General features: G+C 35.3%; 1 protein-coding gene across 5 annotated transcripts; it reads right to left on the bottom strand.

The window, feature by feature from the left end:
- Positions 1-968: 968 nt before the first annotated feature.
- On the bottom strand, positions 969-5941 carry LOC104112704 (uncharacterized). 5 transcript variants are annotated; one of them, XM_009622698.4, is made up of 10 exons: positions 5831-5941; positions 5108-5372; positions 4298-4502; positions 3857-3947; positions 3636-3781; positions 3216-3459; positions 3011-3115; positions 2703-2885; positions 2413-2617; positions 969-1790 (listed from the first exon to the last, which is right to left on the bottom strand). In XM_009622698.4, exons 2-10 carry the CDS (start codon positions 5325-5327, stop codon positions 1303-1305), a joined length of 1887 nt encoding a protein of 628 aa, XP_009620993.1. In that variant the 5' UTR covers positions 5328-5372; positions 5831-5941; the 3' UTR covers positions 969-1302. The 5 variants fall into 5 exon arrangements, with proteins under 5 accessions (XP_009620993.1, XP_009620994.1, XP_009620995.1 ...); XM_009622699.3 differs by having other exon boundaries at positions 5108-5375; positions 5831-5915; XM_009622700.4 differs by lacking the exon at positions 5831-5941 and adding an exon at positions 5664-5806.
- Positions 5942-19332: the final 13391 nt, after the last annotated feature.

The following is a 19332-nucleotide window of genomic DNA, read 5'->3' as shown; positions in this document are numbered from 1 at the left end:
GATTTCCTACCTTTCACCCTTGAGGACAAGGGTGATCTTTTTGCAGGGGGTATTGTTGCAAGATATAGAGTAGAGCTGAGTTGGCAGCTGACTAGTTACGAGTTAGTTAGGCAAAGTCAGTATTAGTTACATAGTTAATTAGGATTAGTTGAAGAGATTTCATTTTAGTGATCCACTTGCATTTGATCCATTTCTTTATATATATTGTAATTCATGTATTGACATTCATTCATAATAATAATAATAATCATTCTCATCTTTCTCTCTTCTAAATTCTCTTCTAAGATAGGAGCTTCTTCTATCTTCGAGCTTAGCTCCTAGATTCTTCGTTGGTTCAGTCTTCAACTGCACCAATTGGATATATATTCTAAAAAATTAAACTAAGGTGACAGAGAATGGCAAAGTCAGTTGCGATCTGAACCATTAATTGTTAGTCAGTCTTGCATTCGTTTTGTTTACTGTACTGCTAATTAATGGAGAGAACAAGAGTAGTAAAAGTATGGATTAGCGTTTTCCCACGCCTATAAATAACATAGGCGCAGTAGCATATGTAGGATGTTTTGCAAGCGGGGTGTCACATTTAAAGAAGGAACAAATAAACTAATTAATATAACATTAATTTTTGTTTTTCCTTTAATAGCTATTGTAAGAAGTTTTGGTTTCAAATCCTGCACACCTGTATTCCATTAATTAAATTTTTTGTGTTATTTGTAATTTGGTAAAAGAATTCGACAGAAGCAATTCGTAGGCATCAAAAAAGTTAATATGAATATTTGCAATGTAATTTCAGAACATAAAAAATAAGCTAATCTAAATTATGCGCCCCTTTTCCTTACCAAAATCTTAAAAGAACCAAACACAATTCAATTGTTAAATATGAAAGAAATTTCGCATTTCTTCGCTTTTGCATCCGAAGATACAATTAACTTCAGTCATCGGTTTAACGTCTAAGAATATGCAAAAATAAATAAATAAACACAGAACACCAGTCTGCTATAATATTAATATGATAACAACATACACCACCTAAATTATATTCCACGGCACAGTCCACTAGCTAAATTATGTGAACAAGCCCAATTCCAATAATGAAAAATCAAAATTGCAAGATCACTGGCTTTTTGTGGTAAGCTTCTACCACTTTTGTTTTCTACAGCCAGCACTTGCACAAATTGTTGAAATAAATGAATAACATAGAGTTCCCTCCTTCCTTTCTTACTCAGACAGCTCTTAAATTAGGGGGGAAAATCTCTACTTTGAAGGCTGAATGACAATATGACTGCACTAATCATATTGGTATTACTAGTAGCCATTCACTGGTTTGGTTGTGATGCCAAATCCAAAGGGAAAGAGGGGATCAACGTGTGCATCGTCAAAGTTCATTGGAAGCTGATCAACTCTCTTGAACCAAGTGCGAGCAAGTTTTCCAGTGAAGCCATAGTCACCAAATAAAGCATCAGCAACACCTTGGCCTTCAGTTCCAGGGAGCCAAGCAGCGACGAGAGCATCCATTTTTGAAACGTAAGGCTCCATAACCACTGGACGACCTGAGACTACGACTACAACACACTTCACTGCTCCACAAACGTTACTGATGGTGCTAGGACCTGGTTCAGCTATTGTGAGATTTGAGCTGTCGCCAAACATCTCTGCATATGGGACTTCACCCACAACCACAATGGCATAGGAGAATTTGTTGGACTTTACGAAGTTCGCATCAGGATTCTGCTGGTACACTACTTGTGTAGAAGGATCAACAGTTTTCTTGATAGCAGTTAGAATGGTAGTTCCTGCAAAGTTTGAAACGCGTATTAATTCCAGTCATTTTTATGATACCATAAAAACAATGTGTTGAGTTCTTTTGATTAATCAGAGAAAGGCTGACACTATTATTTTATTTACAAGACTAACAAAAACAACAGCAGAAGAGACTTGGTGTAAGACCTATTTAGTAACAGGGAGACTTGGTGAAACAACAACTTTGTGTCAGTTTGTTTTTAGCAATTTATAAATAGTAGGCGTTGAAATAGCTTTCTTATTGTTGCTTCTCCTTTTCTATCTGAAGTAATGGATAAAACAATTGCATAGAAATGAGGAGGGGTCACATATTTCTTAAAAAAGGGAATTTGGATGGTTTCACAGAAACCTGAGTAACAGCAATGTAACAGGAAAATCACATTAAAATAAAGGGATCTTTACAAAAATAACCAGGCTGGATTCCTGTTTACTTTTTACTTTTCCTAGCTGGTATAACATTGATTATACACAGTTATACACATATTATGCATGAATTAATAAACTAATGCATGTTGTCACTGTTCAAACACTTGAGATGGCAGGCAGATAGTATAAATTTTTGCATCATGTCGCAATAGAAATGTTGCCAACTATGCAAAATATGAGTAAACTTACCGACTGTAAGATCGTTGCCAGCAACACCCTGCCATTCAATTGTCCAGCCTCCACATTGGTAACCCAAGTTGTCTGCATGAGTTCCAGTAACAAGTATTTTTGGCGCTTTCTTTGGAAGGGGAAGTAATGGCTGACTAGGCGTTTTGCCATTCTTCAAGAGCACGAGTGATTTCCTTACTGCTTCCCTTGCTAATTCTCTGTGCTCCTATAGAAAGAAAATGAAGCAGGTTAAGTCTTAACACAAACAAGGAAGTGAAAGATTTTTGGAATAACACGTTGACATATTTTACCTTGCTACCTAGTTGGTTTGCCAAGCTAGGGTCAGACATTGGGTTCTCGAAGAGACCCATAACAAATTTAACCCTCAGTATCCGCTTCACAGCATCATCAATTCTGCTCATGGGAATGATATTGGCTTTCACTTGAGAAGTCAAAGTATCGATAAACTCTCTATAATTCTCGGGGACCATAATCTGAAGCATAGCCAAAATAATTATGGTGAATAAAAAGTGCTATAACATATAAACCATCATTATTTCTTAAGATATATTACAAGGTAAGTTGATCTAAAGATCAAGTACAAAATTATAAGACTAACCATGTCGATTCCTGCCATAATTCCAGCTTGAACTGAATAAGAGTAGTTAGCATGAGGTGGGTCAGTAATCCGGTCAAGCCCTTGCCAATCTGAAATGACGAAGCCCTGAAACATAAAGACCAAAAGAAGCTGGTTATACTGCAATATATCCCAACTTGACTTTAACTGGCAGAATTTTACAATGAAGTGAATTGATCAGTCTTACCCTGAACTTGAGCTTGTCCTTCAGGAAGCCAGTGACTAGGTCTCGGTTGGCGTGCATCTTTCTTCCGTTCCAGCTTGAGTAAGACACCATAACCGTTGCAACACCCTTTCTGAGTGAGTCATAATATGCAGGCATGTGGATGCTAAATAAACTGTTTGAGCTGATTACGGTGTTACTTTCATCAACGCCCTGCAACGTGCCACCATCTCCCACAAAGTGCTTAGCACAGGCCGCAACCTTAGTCCTTAACCATATGAAAGTTCAACAAGGAACGATATCAGCGTTGATATTCTAAGAATTATAGGATTGAAATCCTAGTTTCTCAAACGAAGAATTATAGGTAATTCATAAGAATTTGCTAGCACAAATCATTTATAGACAGGGAAATAGTGAAGATCTAAAAGGGGTAAAGATTCATACTTTCCTCCAACATAAGGAACACCATTCTTAGATTTAGCTGGCAAATCTCCTTGCAGGCCAGGAATGATCTCTGTCATGCTTCGCACAATCCTATGATCTTCACTATAACTCTCATAACAACGGCCCCATCTAGGATTTCTACATACCTACCATAAGAAAATTATTCAGACATCAAATTATAGAAACAACATACGCACCAAAGTATAATCATATCAACTTACTGCGATGCAGGGAGCAAAGGCATATGGAATTCCTGTAGCTCTAACTTCAAGTGCAGTTGCAGCCCCAATACGCTTCACAAGATCAGGATCCCTGCATAAAAGTAGCAAACTTTGTTAACGACTAGATTAAAAGGAATTGATTTTAGGGGTAGAAACAAAGCCCAAAATTCTGAAAATTGTTAGTTACTGTCCAATAGCCATTCTTTAGGTGCACATGTACTTCCAGGCTTGGTAAAGTTGACAAACTGAGTTGAAATTCTTTTGCTTGTATTTGACATTAAGATTTAAAATTGTTAACAAGTAGAAAATCAGCTATCATGAATAGAATCTCTAAGGATATCCTTAACACTACCAACCAATACTTTAAATTGTGAATACACTATAGTCCTAAGGAAAGCAGATTCATTTCAAGCAATGTTTTATAGTGTATATAATACTTGCCTGGTAACACCAAGCCCAACATTGTGAGGAAAGATTGTAGCCCCATAGACATTGTTGTGACCGTGAACTGCATCAATTCCATAAATCATGGGAATTCCAAGACGGGTCGAAAGAGAACCCTTTTGAATCTCATCTACCATATTGGTCCAAACCTGAGCAGAGGCCTTAGGTGCAGGGACACTTCCTCCACCACTCAATACACTCCCTGCAAGAAATACAAGACAATACTGAATAAAAAGAATCCCTTTCACCTCTTATCTTTAAATTAGTACTTTTAGAACTATGGCACAGTGATCTAGCAATATCTTTTTCTCTTAAAAGTAACACAACAATAAGTAGCCAAAAATACACATACCTAAAGATTTCCAAAAACCAAATGCACAAAGTTCTAGTATGAAGTGAAAAAAAGTACTCAAGAATGGCCAATCAATCTTGAGGGTACATATAGATATACCAATGAAATTTTGCTTCACAACATCAGCTGTGGCAACTTTCCTCTATTAATGCCTGATTAGTACAAAAGTTTCACTTACTTTTGTCTTATGGCACAGTGATCTAGCAATATCTTTTTCTCTTAAAGGTAACACAACACTAAGTTGCCAAATATACACATACTAATAGATATGCCTTTAGTCTTATGGCACAGATCTAGCCATATATATAGTGATTTAGCCAAATATACACATACCTATAGATATGCCTTTTTCAAGATCCAAATGCACAAAGTTCTAGTATGATCCAAAAAATAAGTACTCCACTATTCAAGAATAACCATTTCAATCTAGAGGATAATAAATATTTCAAACATACCAATGAAGTTTTGCTTCATAACATCAGCAGTGGCAACTTTCCTCTCAATCTGAGTCATCTGACCAATCTTTTCCTCAAGTGTCATCCTTTTCATCAAATCCTTAATTCTAGCTCCTACTGGCTGTTTTGGGTCCTTGTATTTCACATATTCTCCTTCTGCTACCACTGCCCATAGGCATAACACCACAAAACCCATCATGGGTATTGACATTCTCCCCATTTTCCAATTTTTTACACACCCTCAATGGCCTTCTGCTTGAACAATCTGCTAAAAAATCATAAAAATAGCAAAAACTCAATAAAACTACAAGTAAATACTATAGTCATCAAAACAAGCATACAGTATATAAATAAAGAAACTATTTTTCACACACCCCTCAATGGCTTTCTGCTAGAACAATATGCTAAAACTCATAAAAATAGCAAAACTCAACGAAACTAGTAAATACTATAGTCATTCAAACAAGCATACATAATGTTAAAAAAAGACTTTTTTGTTATAATGTATAAAGAAAAGAAAAAATCAGCTAATCAAGAAACTATTTTTCACACACACCTCAATGGATTTCTGCTAGAACAATATACTCATAAAAATAGCAAAACTCAATGAAACTAGTATATACTGTAGTGATCAAAATAAGCATACATAATGTCAGAAGAAGGAAAAAAAACTATTTTGAAACACAGCTAATCAAGAAAAAATTGGAAAGTGAAAATTCTTACTTGGTGAGCTTGTTGTTTGGAAAAATGAGTAGACGTGTAGACAACTAAGTAGTTGAAGCATTAGTGTGTCTGTGTGTTATATAGATACAATTACATAATGCCATGTGAATGTCACAGTAGTGGGGTAGTGGGGTGGGTACGGAATTAAGAAGGATAATTTGAATCAAAATTTTGGACCTGTAAAATTTGTCCGTTAGTTAACGTTTTTCAATGTAACTTTACTGACAATGTCGATTGGAAATTAGTGATTCGGCCCATCAGGTACGGCCGATTTTTCATAAAGTAACGACTATAACGTACGTAAGAAGTTAAAATTGCAAGATAAGGGCTGTGTGTTTTCCATTGTGTCAATTGAACAATTTATAAGTTAAATCAGATAGTTTGACTCGACAAGGAGTTTAAAAAAAAAAAAAAAATAATTTGAAATCGGTAGTCTTAAAAGTTTAAAAGGTAAAAGTTTTGTGGGGCTATGACATTTGTATGGTTATATAAGCTTCTCATTAAGGATAAAATGGGTAAAATAAAAAGTTTAAAGTTGAATTATTTCCAATTATAAAAACGTGTCATTCTTTTTGGAACGGACTAATAAGGAAAGTGTGTCATCTAAATTGAAACGGAGGGAATAATAAATACTACTAAGAGTTATGGTGAGATAAATATTGATTTTTTTACTCTTAACCAATTATCTTATGATCGAACATTAAAACTAAAAAAAATTCTAATACGATGCGTTTCCTCCTTTAATACGCCTTACTCGACGTGAATCCCGCTTAATCAGGTCCCGAAACATTAGGTGGGAAACTAATTTTTTTTATTTTTTAAACAAGCTCAAAACTCAATTGGTCATGCAACCCAACGGCTATGCCAGCTTTTTGTAAAGGACAAGTTGTAGATTAAAAGAATAAGATTCAGTTCTCTTTGGTTAGTCTTTCAAATATCTCTAACTCCTTAAACCAAAGACAATGAAAATAGTCGTATTTTGGCTGCAAGATATTCCCTTCTTCGACTAGTGAGCTTAGTAACTAGAAATAGAACTTTTAAAGACTTACGGGTCATTTGGATGTGCTATTGTTGGAGCACTAACTAAAAGATAATCACTAACTAATACAGTATTTGATTAGCAATATTACATAATACACATTGTACTAAATTACGTGAGATGAAACGTGAAATATGAATGCATGTATTAGAAATGTTCTGGTTTACTATTTAAAGACAAAAAAGCCCTTTTTAGAGTAAATAATTCATGTTTAACGGCCTCTATATTATTAATCACCATATAAATAATTCATACGTTATAATTTATAATCTCCACATAACTAGTGAGTGAACCAAGTAACTCCTAATTATTCTTTATGGATATGTTTAGAAAGGTAATAGTTTTATTTTTGTTACCTAATTTACCATTCGTTTGAACGTATAATAATTTAGTATCAATAATTTGAAATATATCATATGAAAAATATATAGTGATTTTTCAATGATAATAAAATAAGAAAGACTTATATTACATGGTTATATTTGAAGTATATTGTTGCGAAAACCATCATTTTAGAGTGCTCGTGAAATGTTAAACCAATGTCAACAATGAGGTCCTGCTAGAGATCTTTTTGGTTGATACGATAGATTGGTTAACAAAGTCACATTTGCAACTTATTGTTCGTAAACACATTCTTCAAAATTTTGGAGAAAATAACTATTTTGTGTAAATTTAACTATTTGTAGATTATAAATTTATAATACACAAAACATGAAATAGTAAAGATTTGTTTAATATTTGAAATTACAATGGAAGGACGCGAATGCACATCATGTACTACTATATTTTAAGATTAAAATAAAAATAGATCTAAGCCAAATATAGTCAACCTTGTCGAAGTTGAATTTGATTTGGATCAAATGTGGATACAGCCAAATTTGTAGGAGCGCGTTAGTTGTCCAACTAAAGATTTCAAAGTTAGATTCTAAATTAATATCAACCAAAGCACCATCTTAATACTTTCCTAAGATAATGTTCTTTTTTAAATTATAATTAACGCGTGATACTATGAGGTTTTGAATAATTATATTAGCTTTAGTTTTAAAAAGGTAGTACTAACGATGATTCATTGATTTGTGATAAGCATTAAAGCATGTGGCATGCCGGTAATAATCATCGTGGGTTGTTTAAGTGATCCTTTGAAACCCAACATGCCCATGTTTCCACATAAACATAAAGTTTTTTGTAATGAAGAGAAAACTTTGGTGAATCCAACTTAACTTTTGGCAATCTAAATAAATTTGAGCATTTAACTCCAATTATACTTCGTTTCTTGTTAATTTCAAGAACGGCAAAGGTTCAAATATATCCCTATACTTTTAAAAATGGTCTAAGAATATCGCTCGTTATATTATTGGGTTATCTATACCCTTACCGTCATACTTTGGGTTCAAATATACCCCTCATTTAAACGGAGGGACACATGTCATCGTCTTGTTGGTCAATTTTAAATATCTCCTAATTAATTAAAAAGATCTATTATCCATACCCGAAAAATAATTTTTTTTTTGTAAAAACTGAAAAAAAAACTAAAAATCTTTTTACTAAAAACTGAAAAAAAACAAAAATATATTTTTTTTTCATTTTTGACAAAAAAACTGCTTTAGAAAAAACTGAAAAATATTTTCTAAAACAATATTTTTGTAAAAACTGGAGAAAAAAATGAAAATCAATTTTCTAAAGCAATTTTTTTTGTAAAAACTGGAAAAAACCGAATTGTTTTTACTAAAAACTGAAAAAAATGAAATTACTTTTTTTCACTTTTTACAAAAAAACTGCTTTAAAAAAAGCTGAAAAATATTTTCTAAAATAATATTTTTGTAAAAACTGAAAAAAGAGCTGAAAATTAATTTTCTAAAGCAATGATTTTGTAAAAACTGAAAAAAAAAATATTTTTTTTTCAGTTTTTAGTTAAAAAAATTTCAGTTTTTTTTAGTTTTTAATTGCTTTAGAAAATTGGTTTTCAGTTTTTTTTTCAGTTTTTACAAAAATATTATTTTAGAAAATATTTTTCAATTTTTTTAAAGCAGTTTTTTTTTGTAAAAACTGGAAAAAAAATGTTTTTTTTAGTTTTTAGTAAAATTTTCTTTTAGTTTTTTTCAGTTTTTACAAAAATAAAAATTATTTTTCGGGTATGGATAATGGGTCTTTTTAATTAATTAGGAGATATTTAGAATTGACCAACATGACGATGACATCCCTCCGTTTAAATGAGGGGTATATTTGAACCCAAAGTATGACTGCATGGGTATAGATAACCGAATAGTATAACGAGGGGTATTCTTAGACCATTTTCGAAAGTAGAGGGATATATTTGGCCGTTTGCCATTTCAAGAAAGGCCGAAACTATTCAAATGCACTCATGACATTTATATCTATCTGTTTATATTTATATTTTTATATTTATTTATATTTTATATCTATATCAATATTATTATAAAGCACGAATATTAATAATTAGATATTGAATGGTTAAAATATTCTTCAACTATTGATTGACTTTTATGCCCTAGATTATTTATATTAATTTTTACGAGAAATCCTAAGAAAAGGACAAAACTAAAAATACATGAAACCATTAAGATGAGGAGTTGTAATATAATAGGGATTTGACCGTGAAATTCTGATAAATATGGGATCAACTAAATCCAGGCCAATTCAAGCTGAATATGTAAGACTTCAATCACAAAGATACCTCTTTACATAACTATATTAGCTAAGCAAAATAGTCACAAAATTTATCAAACAAGCATTGCTCTGAAGAAAAATAATCCAAAAAAGAACTGTGAATGGATATTGATTTGTTTGTCTAAACAAGGCAATCCTCGTTTGGCCCTATATTTTGTCAAGTTTTTTTCAAAAAATAATTGGCAAAACATGTTTGTTTATAGATTTTATTCATATTTTGACAGATTTTGAAAATAAAATTTTCAAATCCGAAAGGGAGATCTAGACCTGTTTTTGGCCCAAAATATCACTATTTGATAATTTTAACAATTTCAAAAATTATCCCAAACTTTTGTATTTTATAAAAGTCCACCGTCTATTATGACCCAACTAACCACCATCTAATCACTATCATTTTCTTTTGGACCAATGGCTTTTGTAATATTATTGCAATTTGACGAATTATAGTGGATGGTAATTATGTTATTAGCAGTTGATATTAAAATATCATATTATGGTTTTAGGATAGTGTATTATGTAGTTCATTATAAAAATAATAATTTTGTGCCAAACTTATCTATGTTCAGGACTATTGTTGTGATAACGATAATGCATGGCATCGATGAAGGTTCTGCATATACAGAATTAGCAAGTTTGCTTGTATTGTTGAGTATTTTTTATAGTTGAACTTATGAGTATATGTCACATTTCATGTTTTTTCAAAAAACAAAGTGAAATATATTTTAAAAAATTATGTCCAAACGGATTTCATCTTCAAACCAAATTTCACCCAAATCGGATTTTTGAAAACAAATTTAGGAATCTATGGCCAAACGCTAGCTAAGATAAACACCTCTTCAATTTTTTTGCAGATTACCCCCTCCGGTCCACTTTAATTGATATTTTGGGTATTTTCATACATATTAAGGAATTCACTTTTTAATATTAATTAACAATAAAATTGACCATATTAATCTTTATTATTTCTTTAATTTGTTCATTAGAAATATAACATATACTCCAAGGCTCTTTACTCTAAGGGCAACTTTGGAAAAAAGAAGTTAATTCCTTCTTGATATCTGAAAAAATCAAATATCATGGACTACAAAAAAGGTCAAAAAATCAAATAAAGTGGACCGGAGGCTGTGATGACCCAAAATATCATCTTTAAATTTAATAAGTAATTATGTGTTCTAAGACCTCGAAAAGCACCATTTATCATTCATCGACTTGCGTGTGCAGTCCGTAAAATTTTTCGGAAAGTTTTCATGTGAAAAATGAATTAAAATGTGAAATACAGTTTTAAAACTCAACTGAGTTGACTTTGATCAATATTTTTAGCAAACGTACCCGGATCAGTATTTTGACAGTTTCGGTTGCTCTGTATCGTGATTTGGGACTTGGGCGTATGCCCGCAATTTAATTTGGAGGTCCCTAACTCGAGTTATGGCCATTTAACGGAACTAGCAATTTAAATGTTAAAGACTTTCAAGTTTGACCACGGGGTTAACTTTTTGATATTGGGGCCGGAATCCAATTCTGGAAATGTGAATAGTTCCGTTATGTCACTTATGACTTGTGTGCCAAATTTGAAGTTATTCCGGATTCATTTAATATGTTTTGGCACGAGATTTGCACATGGAAAAGTTTAAAACTCAAAGTCTGAATCGAGGTGTGAAATTAAAATTTCGATGTTATTTGATGTGATTTGAGACCCCGAGTAAGTCTGTATTATATTACGGGACTTGTTGGAATATTTGGATAAGGTCCCGAGGGGCTCGGGTCAGTTTCGGATAGGCCACGGGATGTTTTGAACTTAGAAAATTTTGCTGGTATAACTGAACCTGGTGCAGACCTCTGATCTCACAATTGCGAGATCAGGCATCACAAATGCGAACCAAGCAGGTATGGTAATTGCGAGATTTTTATCGCAATTGCGAAGAAAGCCTAGGCCAGTAGTTCTCTCTATTGCGAGTTTATCTTTGCAATTGCGAAGGGCCAACTGTCGCAAATGCGACATAATCTTCGCATTTGTGAAGGCAGCGGGATTGTGAAGGGCCTCGCAATTGCGAGTGTTTCTTCGCATTTGTGAGCTTCGCATCGCAATTGCGACACCTGCAGCTGAACAAAATAACTTTTGGATGGGATTTTTGATTCATTTCCCAAATCTTCAAAACCTAAAACCTCAAGAGGCGATTTTGGGCGATTTTCACAGAAAAACATTGGGGCAAATATTCCTTATCCTATATTGATTATATTTCATGATTCCATACTCGTTAATATCATGAATTCGTGAATTAATGGAAGACAAATCAGATTTTTCTAAAATCTTCCAAAAACGAGAAATTTAGATTTGAAGGTCCATTTGATATCGGAATTGGACAATTTTTATATGGTTGAACTCGTATCGGAACGGGTGTTCGGATTTTGCTAATTTTTTTGGGATTTAAGACGTGAGTCCCACTGTCGAATATTTAAATAAATTTTGTATTTTTATCCGGAAAAATTATAAATTCATATGGAAATAATTCCTATGATTAGTATTGAATATATCGAATTGTTTGTAAATAGATTTGAAACTTTCGGAGACAAATTTAAAAGGGAAAGCTGTGGTTGAATAATTGATTGGAATTTACAAAGCGAGGTAAGTGTCGTGGTTAACCTTGACTTGAGGGAATAGAACCCTTAAATTATTTGTTATGTGAATTGCATGTGAACGACGTATAGGCGAGGTGACGAGTGTCTATACGTCATCAAATTAATTGTTTGCCTTCTTACTTGAAAAATCATAAATTATTTTAAATCATAAATTAATTATTATAATAATTATTTCTTTCCTATTCTTTGTCAAATATTAATTCTTGAATTCCTGCATTAATTGTTACATGCTATTTGAATTATGTGTTTTAATTATTATTTAACATTTAGCATATTAAATATTAAACCGCATATTTTCTCTGTGATTTCTATAGTAATTTGCTAATTGCCTTTGTTTGTTTCGTAATTAAATCATAATTATTGTATGCTTGTTGTCTTATAATTTTATATTAATTGTTGCATTTATTGGGGAAATTCTTCTATAAGAATTGGTAAATGAATATGTTGGAGGAGCGGGTTGCACGCTGCAACAGAATTAATTATAATGAATATATTGGAGGATCGGGTTGCATGCTGCAATAGACTTATTAAAAGTCCATATTGGAGGATCGGGTTGCACGCCGCAACAGACTTATTAAAAGTCCATATTTGAGGATCGGGTTGCACGCCGCAACAGACTTATTTAAAAGTCGATATATATATATATATATATATATATATATATATATATATATATATATATATATATATATATTGGGGGATCGGGTTGCATGCCGTAACAGAACTGAATGTGAATATACTGTGAGAGCGGGTTACACGCTGCAACAGAATTGAATGTGAATATATTGTGAGAGCGGGTTGCACGCTGCAACAGAATTGATGGAAATGATAATTGGTTATAACTGCTGAGTTGGCTTCCATTATTATAAATGAGTTACCTGATTTAATTTTATTATCTGTTGTTACTAATATTGTATACAGGTTAATGTAAGTGACCCGCCTTAGCCTCGTCACTACTTCGTCGAAGTTAGGCTCAGCACTTACTAGTACATGGGGTCGGTTGTACTGATACTATAATCTGCACTTCTTGTGCAGATTTCGGAGTTGGTCCCAGCGACGTGCCATAGACTTGCTCGGATTTCAGCTACCAGAGGAGACTTGAGGTATAACTGCATGGCGTCCGCAGTTCTGAAGTCCCCGTCTATTTTACTTTAGCTGTGTGCTTATTTTCAGACAGCTTTATTTTATTCAGATCTTTATTTGTATTTATTCTAGAAGCTCGTGTACTTGTGACACCAATTCTGGTATGGTATTTATACACCGTTGTTTTTATGAATTATTTCACTATGTTTCAAACTTTGCTTCCGCTTTTGTTTCCTTGATTATTAATAATATAAAAATTATTTTAAAAATAGATGATATTATTCTAACGTTGACTTGTCTAGCAAGTGAAATATTAGGCGCCATCACGGTCCGAAGGTGAGAATTTCGGGTCGTGACAGTTGGTATCATAGCACTAGGTTACATAGGTCACACGAGTCACGAGCAAGCTTAGTAGAGTCTGAAGGATCGGTACGGAGACGTCTGTACTTATCTCTCAGAGATTATGAAGTTTAGGAACAATATCACTTCTTTCTTATTCTGTCGTGCGATTTTATTCTATCATCGATGATTGAACCATTCTACTCTTATTCTCTCGCAGATGGTGAGAACACGTAATACCTCTACCGATGGACAGGGACCAGAACCCCCGGTGGAAACTATGGCCAGGGGTAGATGTAACGACCCAACCAGTCGTTTTGACTTTTAGAACCCCTTTCCCCTAAATAAAACTTCCAGTATGTTCTTTAAATGATTTATGACTTGTGGGGATGGTTGGTTCGGCATTTGGAAGTGTTTGGGTTGAAATCGGAACACTTGGTTCCTTAAGTTGGCTTTAAAAAGCCAAGTTTGATTTTGATCAATATTTTGAGCAAACAGATTCGGATCAGTGTTTTGGTAGTTTCGGTAGGTCCGTATCGTGATTTGGGACTTGGGCGTATACCCGAAATCAAATTCCGAGGTCCCTAAAACGAGATATGGAATTTTGATGAAATATTAAAATGCTTAAGTTCAAATAGTGACCGGATGTCTAATTAAGTGAAAACGACCCCGGAATAGAATTTTGATGATTCCAACAGCTCCGTATGGTGATTTAGGACTTAGGAGCGTGTTCGAAATTTTATTTGAAAGTCCGTAGTTAAATTAGACTTGAAATGGCTAAAAATAAGAATTTAAGTTTGGAAGTTTGACCGAGGAGTTGACTTTTTGATACCGGAGTCGGAATCCAGTTCCGAATTTTTTTTAGCTCCGTTATGTCATTTATGACTTGTGTGTAAAATTTGAGGTCAATCGGACTTGATTCGATAGGTTTCGGCATCAAATATAGAAGTTGGAAATTTCATAAGACTAATGTTTCAAGTGAGTTCGCACAAGACCCAACTATGAATAAAAATATCTACATATATATATATATATATATATATATATATATATATATGGCGTTATGTGATGATCTACCTATCAAATGAAAGATATTCGAGTCTAGTTTCTAATGCTTCAAACCGTTCGTCATTCGGACATTCCTACAAGAAGTTATGATCAAATACCCAAAGGCTGTCCTGTAGCTCACTACAGAGCTCACAAGACCAGGTATAATACCAGGCTTTAGCCTGGTGAGGCCAGGTATAATACCAGGCTTTAGCCTGGCGAGGCCAGGCCTATCGCCTGGTCCGGAATTTTTGGAGTATCTATTTTTTTCTATTGTTATAACCCGACCCAACTTCGATAAATAAGCCTTGAAGCTCATTTTGGAGCAAAGATCTGATATTTTAAGAGAGAAGGAAGAGTGTTCTAGAGAGAGGAAGAAGCTCAAGTACTTTGTTCATCAAGATCTTGTTCAAGCTTTGAAATCCAACAAGGAAATATCACAAGATCTTCACCCAAGAGGTAAGGTTCTAACCCCTAGTCTTCAATTTCGAGTTTGGGTAAAGATGGGTGATTAAGAGTATGATTCTTGGGTGTAATAGTATCATTTATACATATCAATAAGGTTTATGGAAAGATTGTTGAGTTCAAATGGGTATAGATTGGGTTGAAAATGGTAGAAATCTTCAAAGATTTTAATTGAAGATTTGAGGGTCGAGTTGATGTCGGAATTTGGTGAAATTTGTATGGCTGGACTCGTAATTGAATGGGTTGTCGGATTTCATAACTTTCATCGGATTTCGAGATGTGGGCCCCACAGATGAATTTTTAATTAATTTCGAGATTTTTATTTAAAATGTAGTATTTTCTTATAGAATTGATTCCTATAATTTTTAGTTATTGTATCAAATTATTTTGGCTAGATTCGAGCCAGACAGAGTTGGATTATCGTGGAAAAGGCCTTATAGTGGATTAAATTGGAGCAAGACGAGGTAAGTCTCATGTCTAATCTTGTGAGGGGGAAATTACCTCATAGGGATTAAATTAAATATTATTGATAATTGCGGGGGGCTACGTACGCACGAGGTGACGAGAGTCCGTGCGTAGCTACTATTAATGCTAAAGTCCGGATAGTTTAGGACTCAAAGCATGCCTTACTTGTGTAAATTGCATTCTTTGATTTATTTATATTAATTGATATTTATATGAATATATTGTGAATTGTTAGATAAAGATATTAAAGGATGAAAATCTCATATGCTTGATTTTTGTTAAAATCTAATTAATTGTTAAAAAGAAATTTGTCTCCTCACAAATTTATCTTATAATAAACATACTATCCTTCCGGAGGTACATAAAAAAATGTCCTCCTTTCTTGTGGAGCGTGCCGAACGCCTCGGCAGGATAGATGCATCTATGGATCGCGCCGCACGTCCCTCGGCAGTGTACACGACACTCTGGATCGGGCCGTACATCCTCGGCAGAAATCGTGTTTAATAATAATAATAATTACACGATACATTGACGGTTTATTGCAGCTTGTAAAGCTATTTGATAATTTGAAAATTCATTGAAATTGAATTGCAGCTTGTAAAGCTATTTGATAAATTGGAAATTTATTGAAATTGAATTGAAATTTGCAGCTTGTAAAGCTATTTGATAAATTAGAAATTTATTGAAATTGAATTGCAGCTTGTAAAATTATTTGATAAATTAGAATTTTTATTGAAATTGAAGGATTTATATATATATATATATATATATTGAGAATTGTTGCATTTTGAAAGAATTTAATTAGTTCTGTTGGTTAAATAAATTATTGTTATATTCTGTGAATCATGCTGATTTAAATATTCTAGTTTATTTCAATTATTATTATTGACCCATAGTGAGTGTCAAAGTCGGCCATCTCGTCTCTACCACTTCGAGATTAGGCTTGATACTTACTGGGTACACATTGTTTACGTACTCATACTACACTTGCTGCACTTTTTATGCAGGATCTGAGATAGGTACTAGTGGAGGACCTATCATCACATAGCCACGCTATCCCGATGCATAGTGGTGAGCTGCCTTTCTGAGTCGTTCTGCAGCTACCAGTGTCTCTTCTTATATTTATATTCTGTCTATTTCATTTCAGACAGTATTTGAAGTTTTGTATAATCTATTTTAGATGCTCATGCACTTGTGACACCGGGTCTTGGCACACACATTGATAGAATTTGGTATTTTATGATTTTCTTGGATTAAAAGTTTAATCAATATATGTTTGATTTATCAGTTGGCTTGCCTAATTGTAGTGTTGGGCGCCATCACGACCTATAGGTGAAATTGGGTCGTGACAGTAGAGGTCGAGGTCGAGGTCGTGTTAGAGGCCGAGGTAGAGCTCAGTCCAGAGCTCGAGCAGCTTCACCTGTTGTAGAACCTCAGGTGGACCTTCAGGAGGAGGTTCCAGTCCAGAATGTACCAGTTGGACCAGTTCAGGTCCCGGGAGGATTCATAGCCACTCCAGTACTTCAGGACGCTCTAGTCCGTTTGGTAAGTCTTATGCAGGGCGTGGCCCAGAATGGTACATTTCCAGTGGCACCATTCATCTCACAGCTTGGTGGAGGAGCACAAACTCCCACTACTCCCGCTCCGGAGTATATGGCTCCCCAGAATCAGGCTCCGGCAGCCCCGCTAGTTGGAGTAGTTCAGCCAGTTGTTGCGTCACAAATCGGTGAGAGGCCCGCCATGTCTTTTGAGGCCTTATTGAGAATGGATAAGTTTGCCAAGCTCTTTCTAGTTGACTTCAGTGGTACACCTTCTGAGGACCCACAGGATTATCTTGAACGCTGCCATGAGGTGCTGCGTAACATGGGTATAGTTGAGACCAATGGGGTTGATTTTGCTGTATTTCAGATGACGGGTTCCGCCAAGAGGTGGTGGAGAGATTATACATTAACCCGACCAGTCGGATCACCTGCACTTACCTGGGAGTAGTTCTCTCAGCTATTTCTGGAGAAGTTCCTCCCTATCACACTGAGAGAGGAATTTCGCAAGCAATTTGAGCGTCTACAACAGGGCAGTATGATTGTTACTCAGTATGAGTCCCGTTTTGTGGATTTGGCCCGTCATGCTCTCCTTTTACTACCTACGCAGGGAGAGACAGTGAGGAGGTTTATTAAGGGACTCACTCACCCTATCAGACTTCAGATGACCAAGGAGACCAGAAGTGAGATTACTTTTCAGGCGGCTGCTAATGTCGCAAGGAGGACCGAGATGGTCCTTGCACAGGAGAGAGGGCAGAGGTCCAATAAGAGGCCTCGTCAGTTCGGTGGTTTCAGTGGTGCCTCGTCTGTAGGCAGGGGTAATTTTGGTAGAGGTCATCCTCCCAAATCGTTTCATTCAGCACTTCATGCATCTCCCGGTGCTTCAGGGAGTCACGGTCCTATTATGCCTTACTCTGGGCAGCCAACATTCAGTGCACAGTCAGCTCCTAACAGTGCACACCACTCCAGAGTTACTACAGCGGTTATCCGGCCCATTTGGATCAGCTTCAGCTTCAGCAGCCACAACATCAAGATGGGTGCTATAAGTATGGTAACATTGGTCACATCAGGAGGTATTTCCCTAGATTGGCGAGTAACAGGTCTCGGCAAGATTCTCGTGCCATCATACCGGCACCGGTTGCTTCACCGCCTGCTTAGCCAGCTAGAGGGGGAGGTCAGGCTATTAGAGGTGGAGGTCAGGCCATTGGAGGTGGAGGTCAGACCGTTAGAGATGGAGGCCAGCCAGTTAGAGGCCGTCCCAGAGATGCAGCTCAGAGTGGTGGGGCCCAGCCCTGATTTTATGCTTTTCCAGCTAGGCCTGAGGCTGAGTCATCTGATGCTGTGATCACATGTATTATTCCAGTTTGCCATAGAGATGCTTCAGTTCTATTTGATCCAGGATCTACTTATTCCTATGTGTCTTCCTATTTTGCTTCATATTTGGTTGTGCCTTGTGATTCTCTGAGTGCTTATATGTGTGTATCTATACCGGTGGGAGACTCTGTTGTAGTATATCATGTCTATCGTTCGTGTATGGTTACTATTGGTAATCTTGAGACTAGTGTGGATCTTCTACTTCTTGATATGGTAGATTTTGATATCATCTTGGGTATGGATTGGTTGTCTCCTTATCATGCTATATTGGATTGTCATGCCAAGACAGTGATCCTAGCTATGCCGGGGTTACCTCGATTAGAGTGGAAAGGAACTCCTGGCCATTCTACAAGCAGGGTTATTTCTTATATGAAAGCTCGGCGTATGGTAGAGAAAGGGTGTCTAGCCTATTTGGCTTATATTCGCGATCCCAGTGCGGATGTCCCTTCTATGGACTCAGTACTAGTTGTTCGTGAATTTTTAGAAGTATTTTCTATAGATCTAGCAGGGATGCCACCCGACAGAGATATTGACTTCTGTATTGATTTGGCTCCGGGCACTCAGCCCATTTCTATTCCACCATACTGTATGGCCCCACCAGAGTTAAAAGAATTGAAAGAGTAGTTACAAGACTTGCTTGACCAGGGATTCATTAGGCCTAGTGTCTCACCCTGGGGTGCACCAGTATTAATTGTAAAGAAGAAAGATGGCTCTATGTGGATGTGTATAAACTATCGGTAGTTGAACAAGGCCACTATCAAAAACAAATATCCGCTGCCAAGAATTGATGACTTATTTGATCAGCTTCAGGGTGCCAAGGTATTTTC

Source organism: Nicotiana tomentosiformis, chromosome 11, assembly GCF_000390325.3.
Source record: "Nicotiana tomentosiformis chromosome 11, ASM39032v3, whole genome shotgun sequence".
NCBI classification, from domain to species: Eukaryota; Viridiplantae; Streptophyta; class Magnoliopsida; order Solanales; family Solanaceae; genus Nicotiana; species Nicotiana tomentosiformis.
This window is presented reverse-complemented; position numbering and strand designations above follow the sequence as displayed.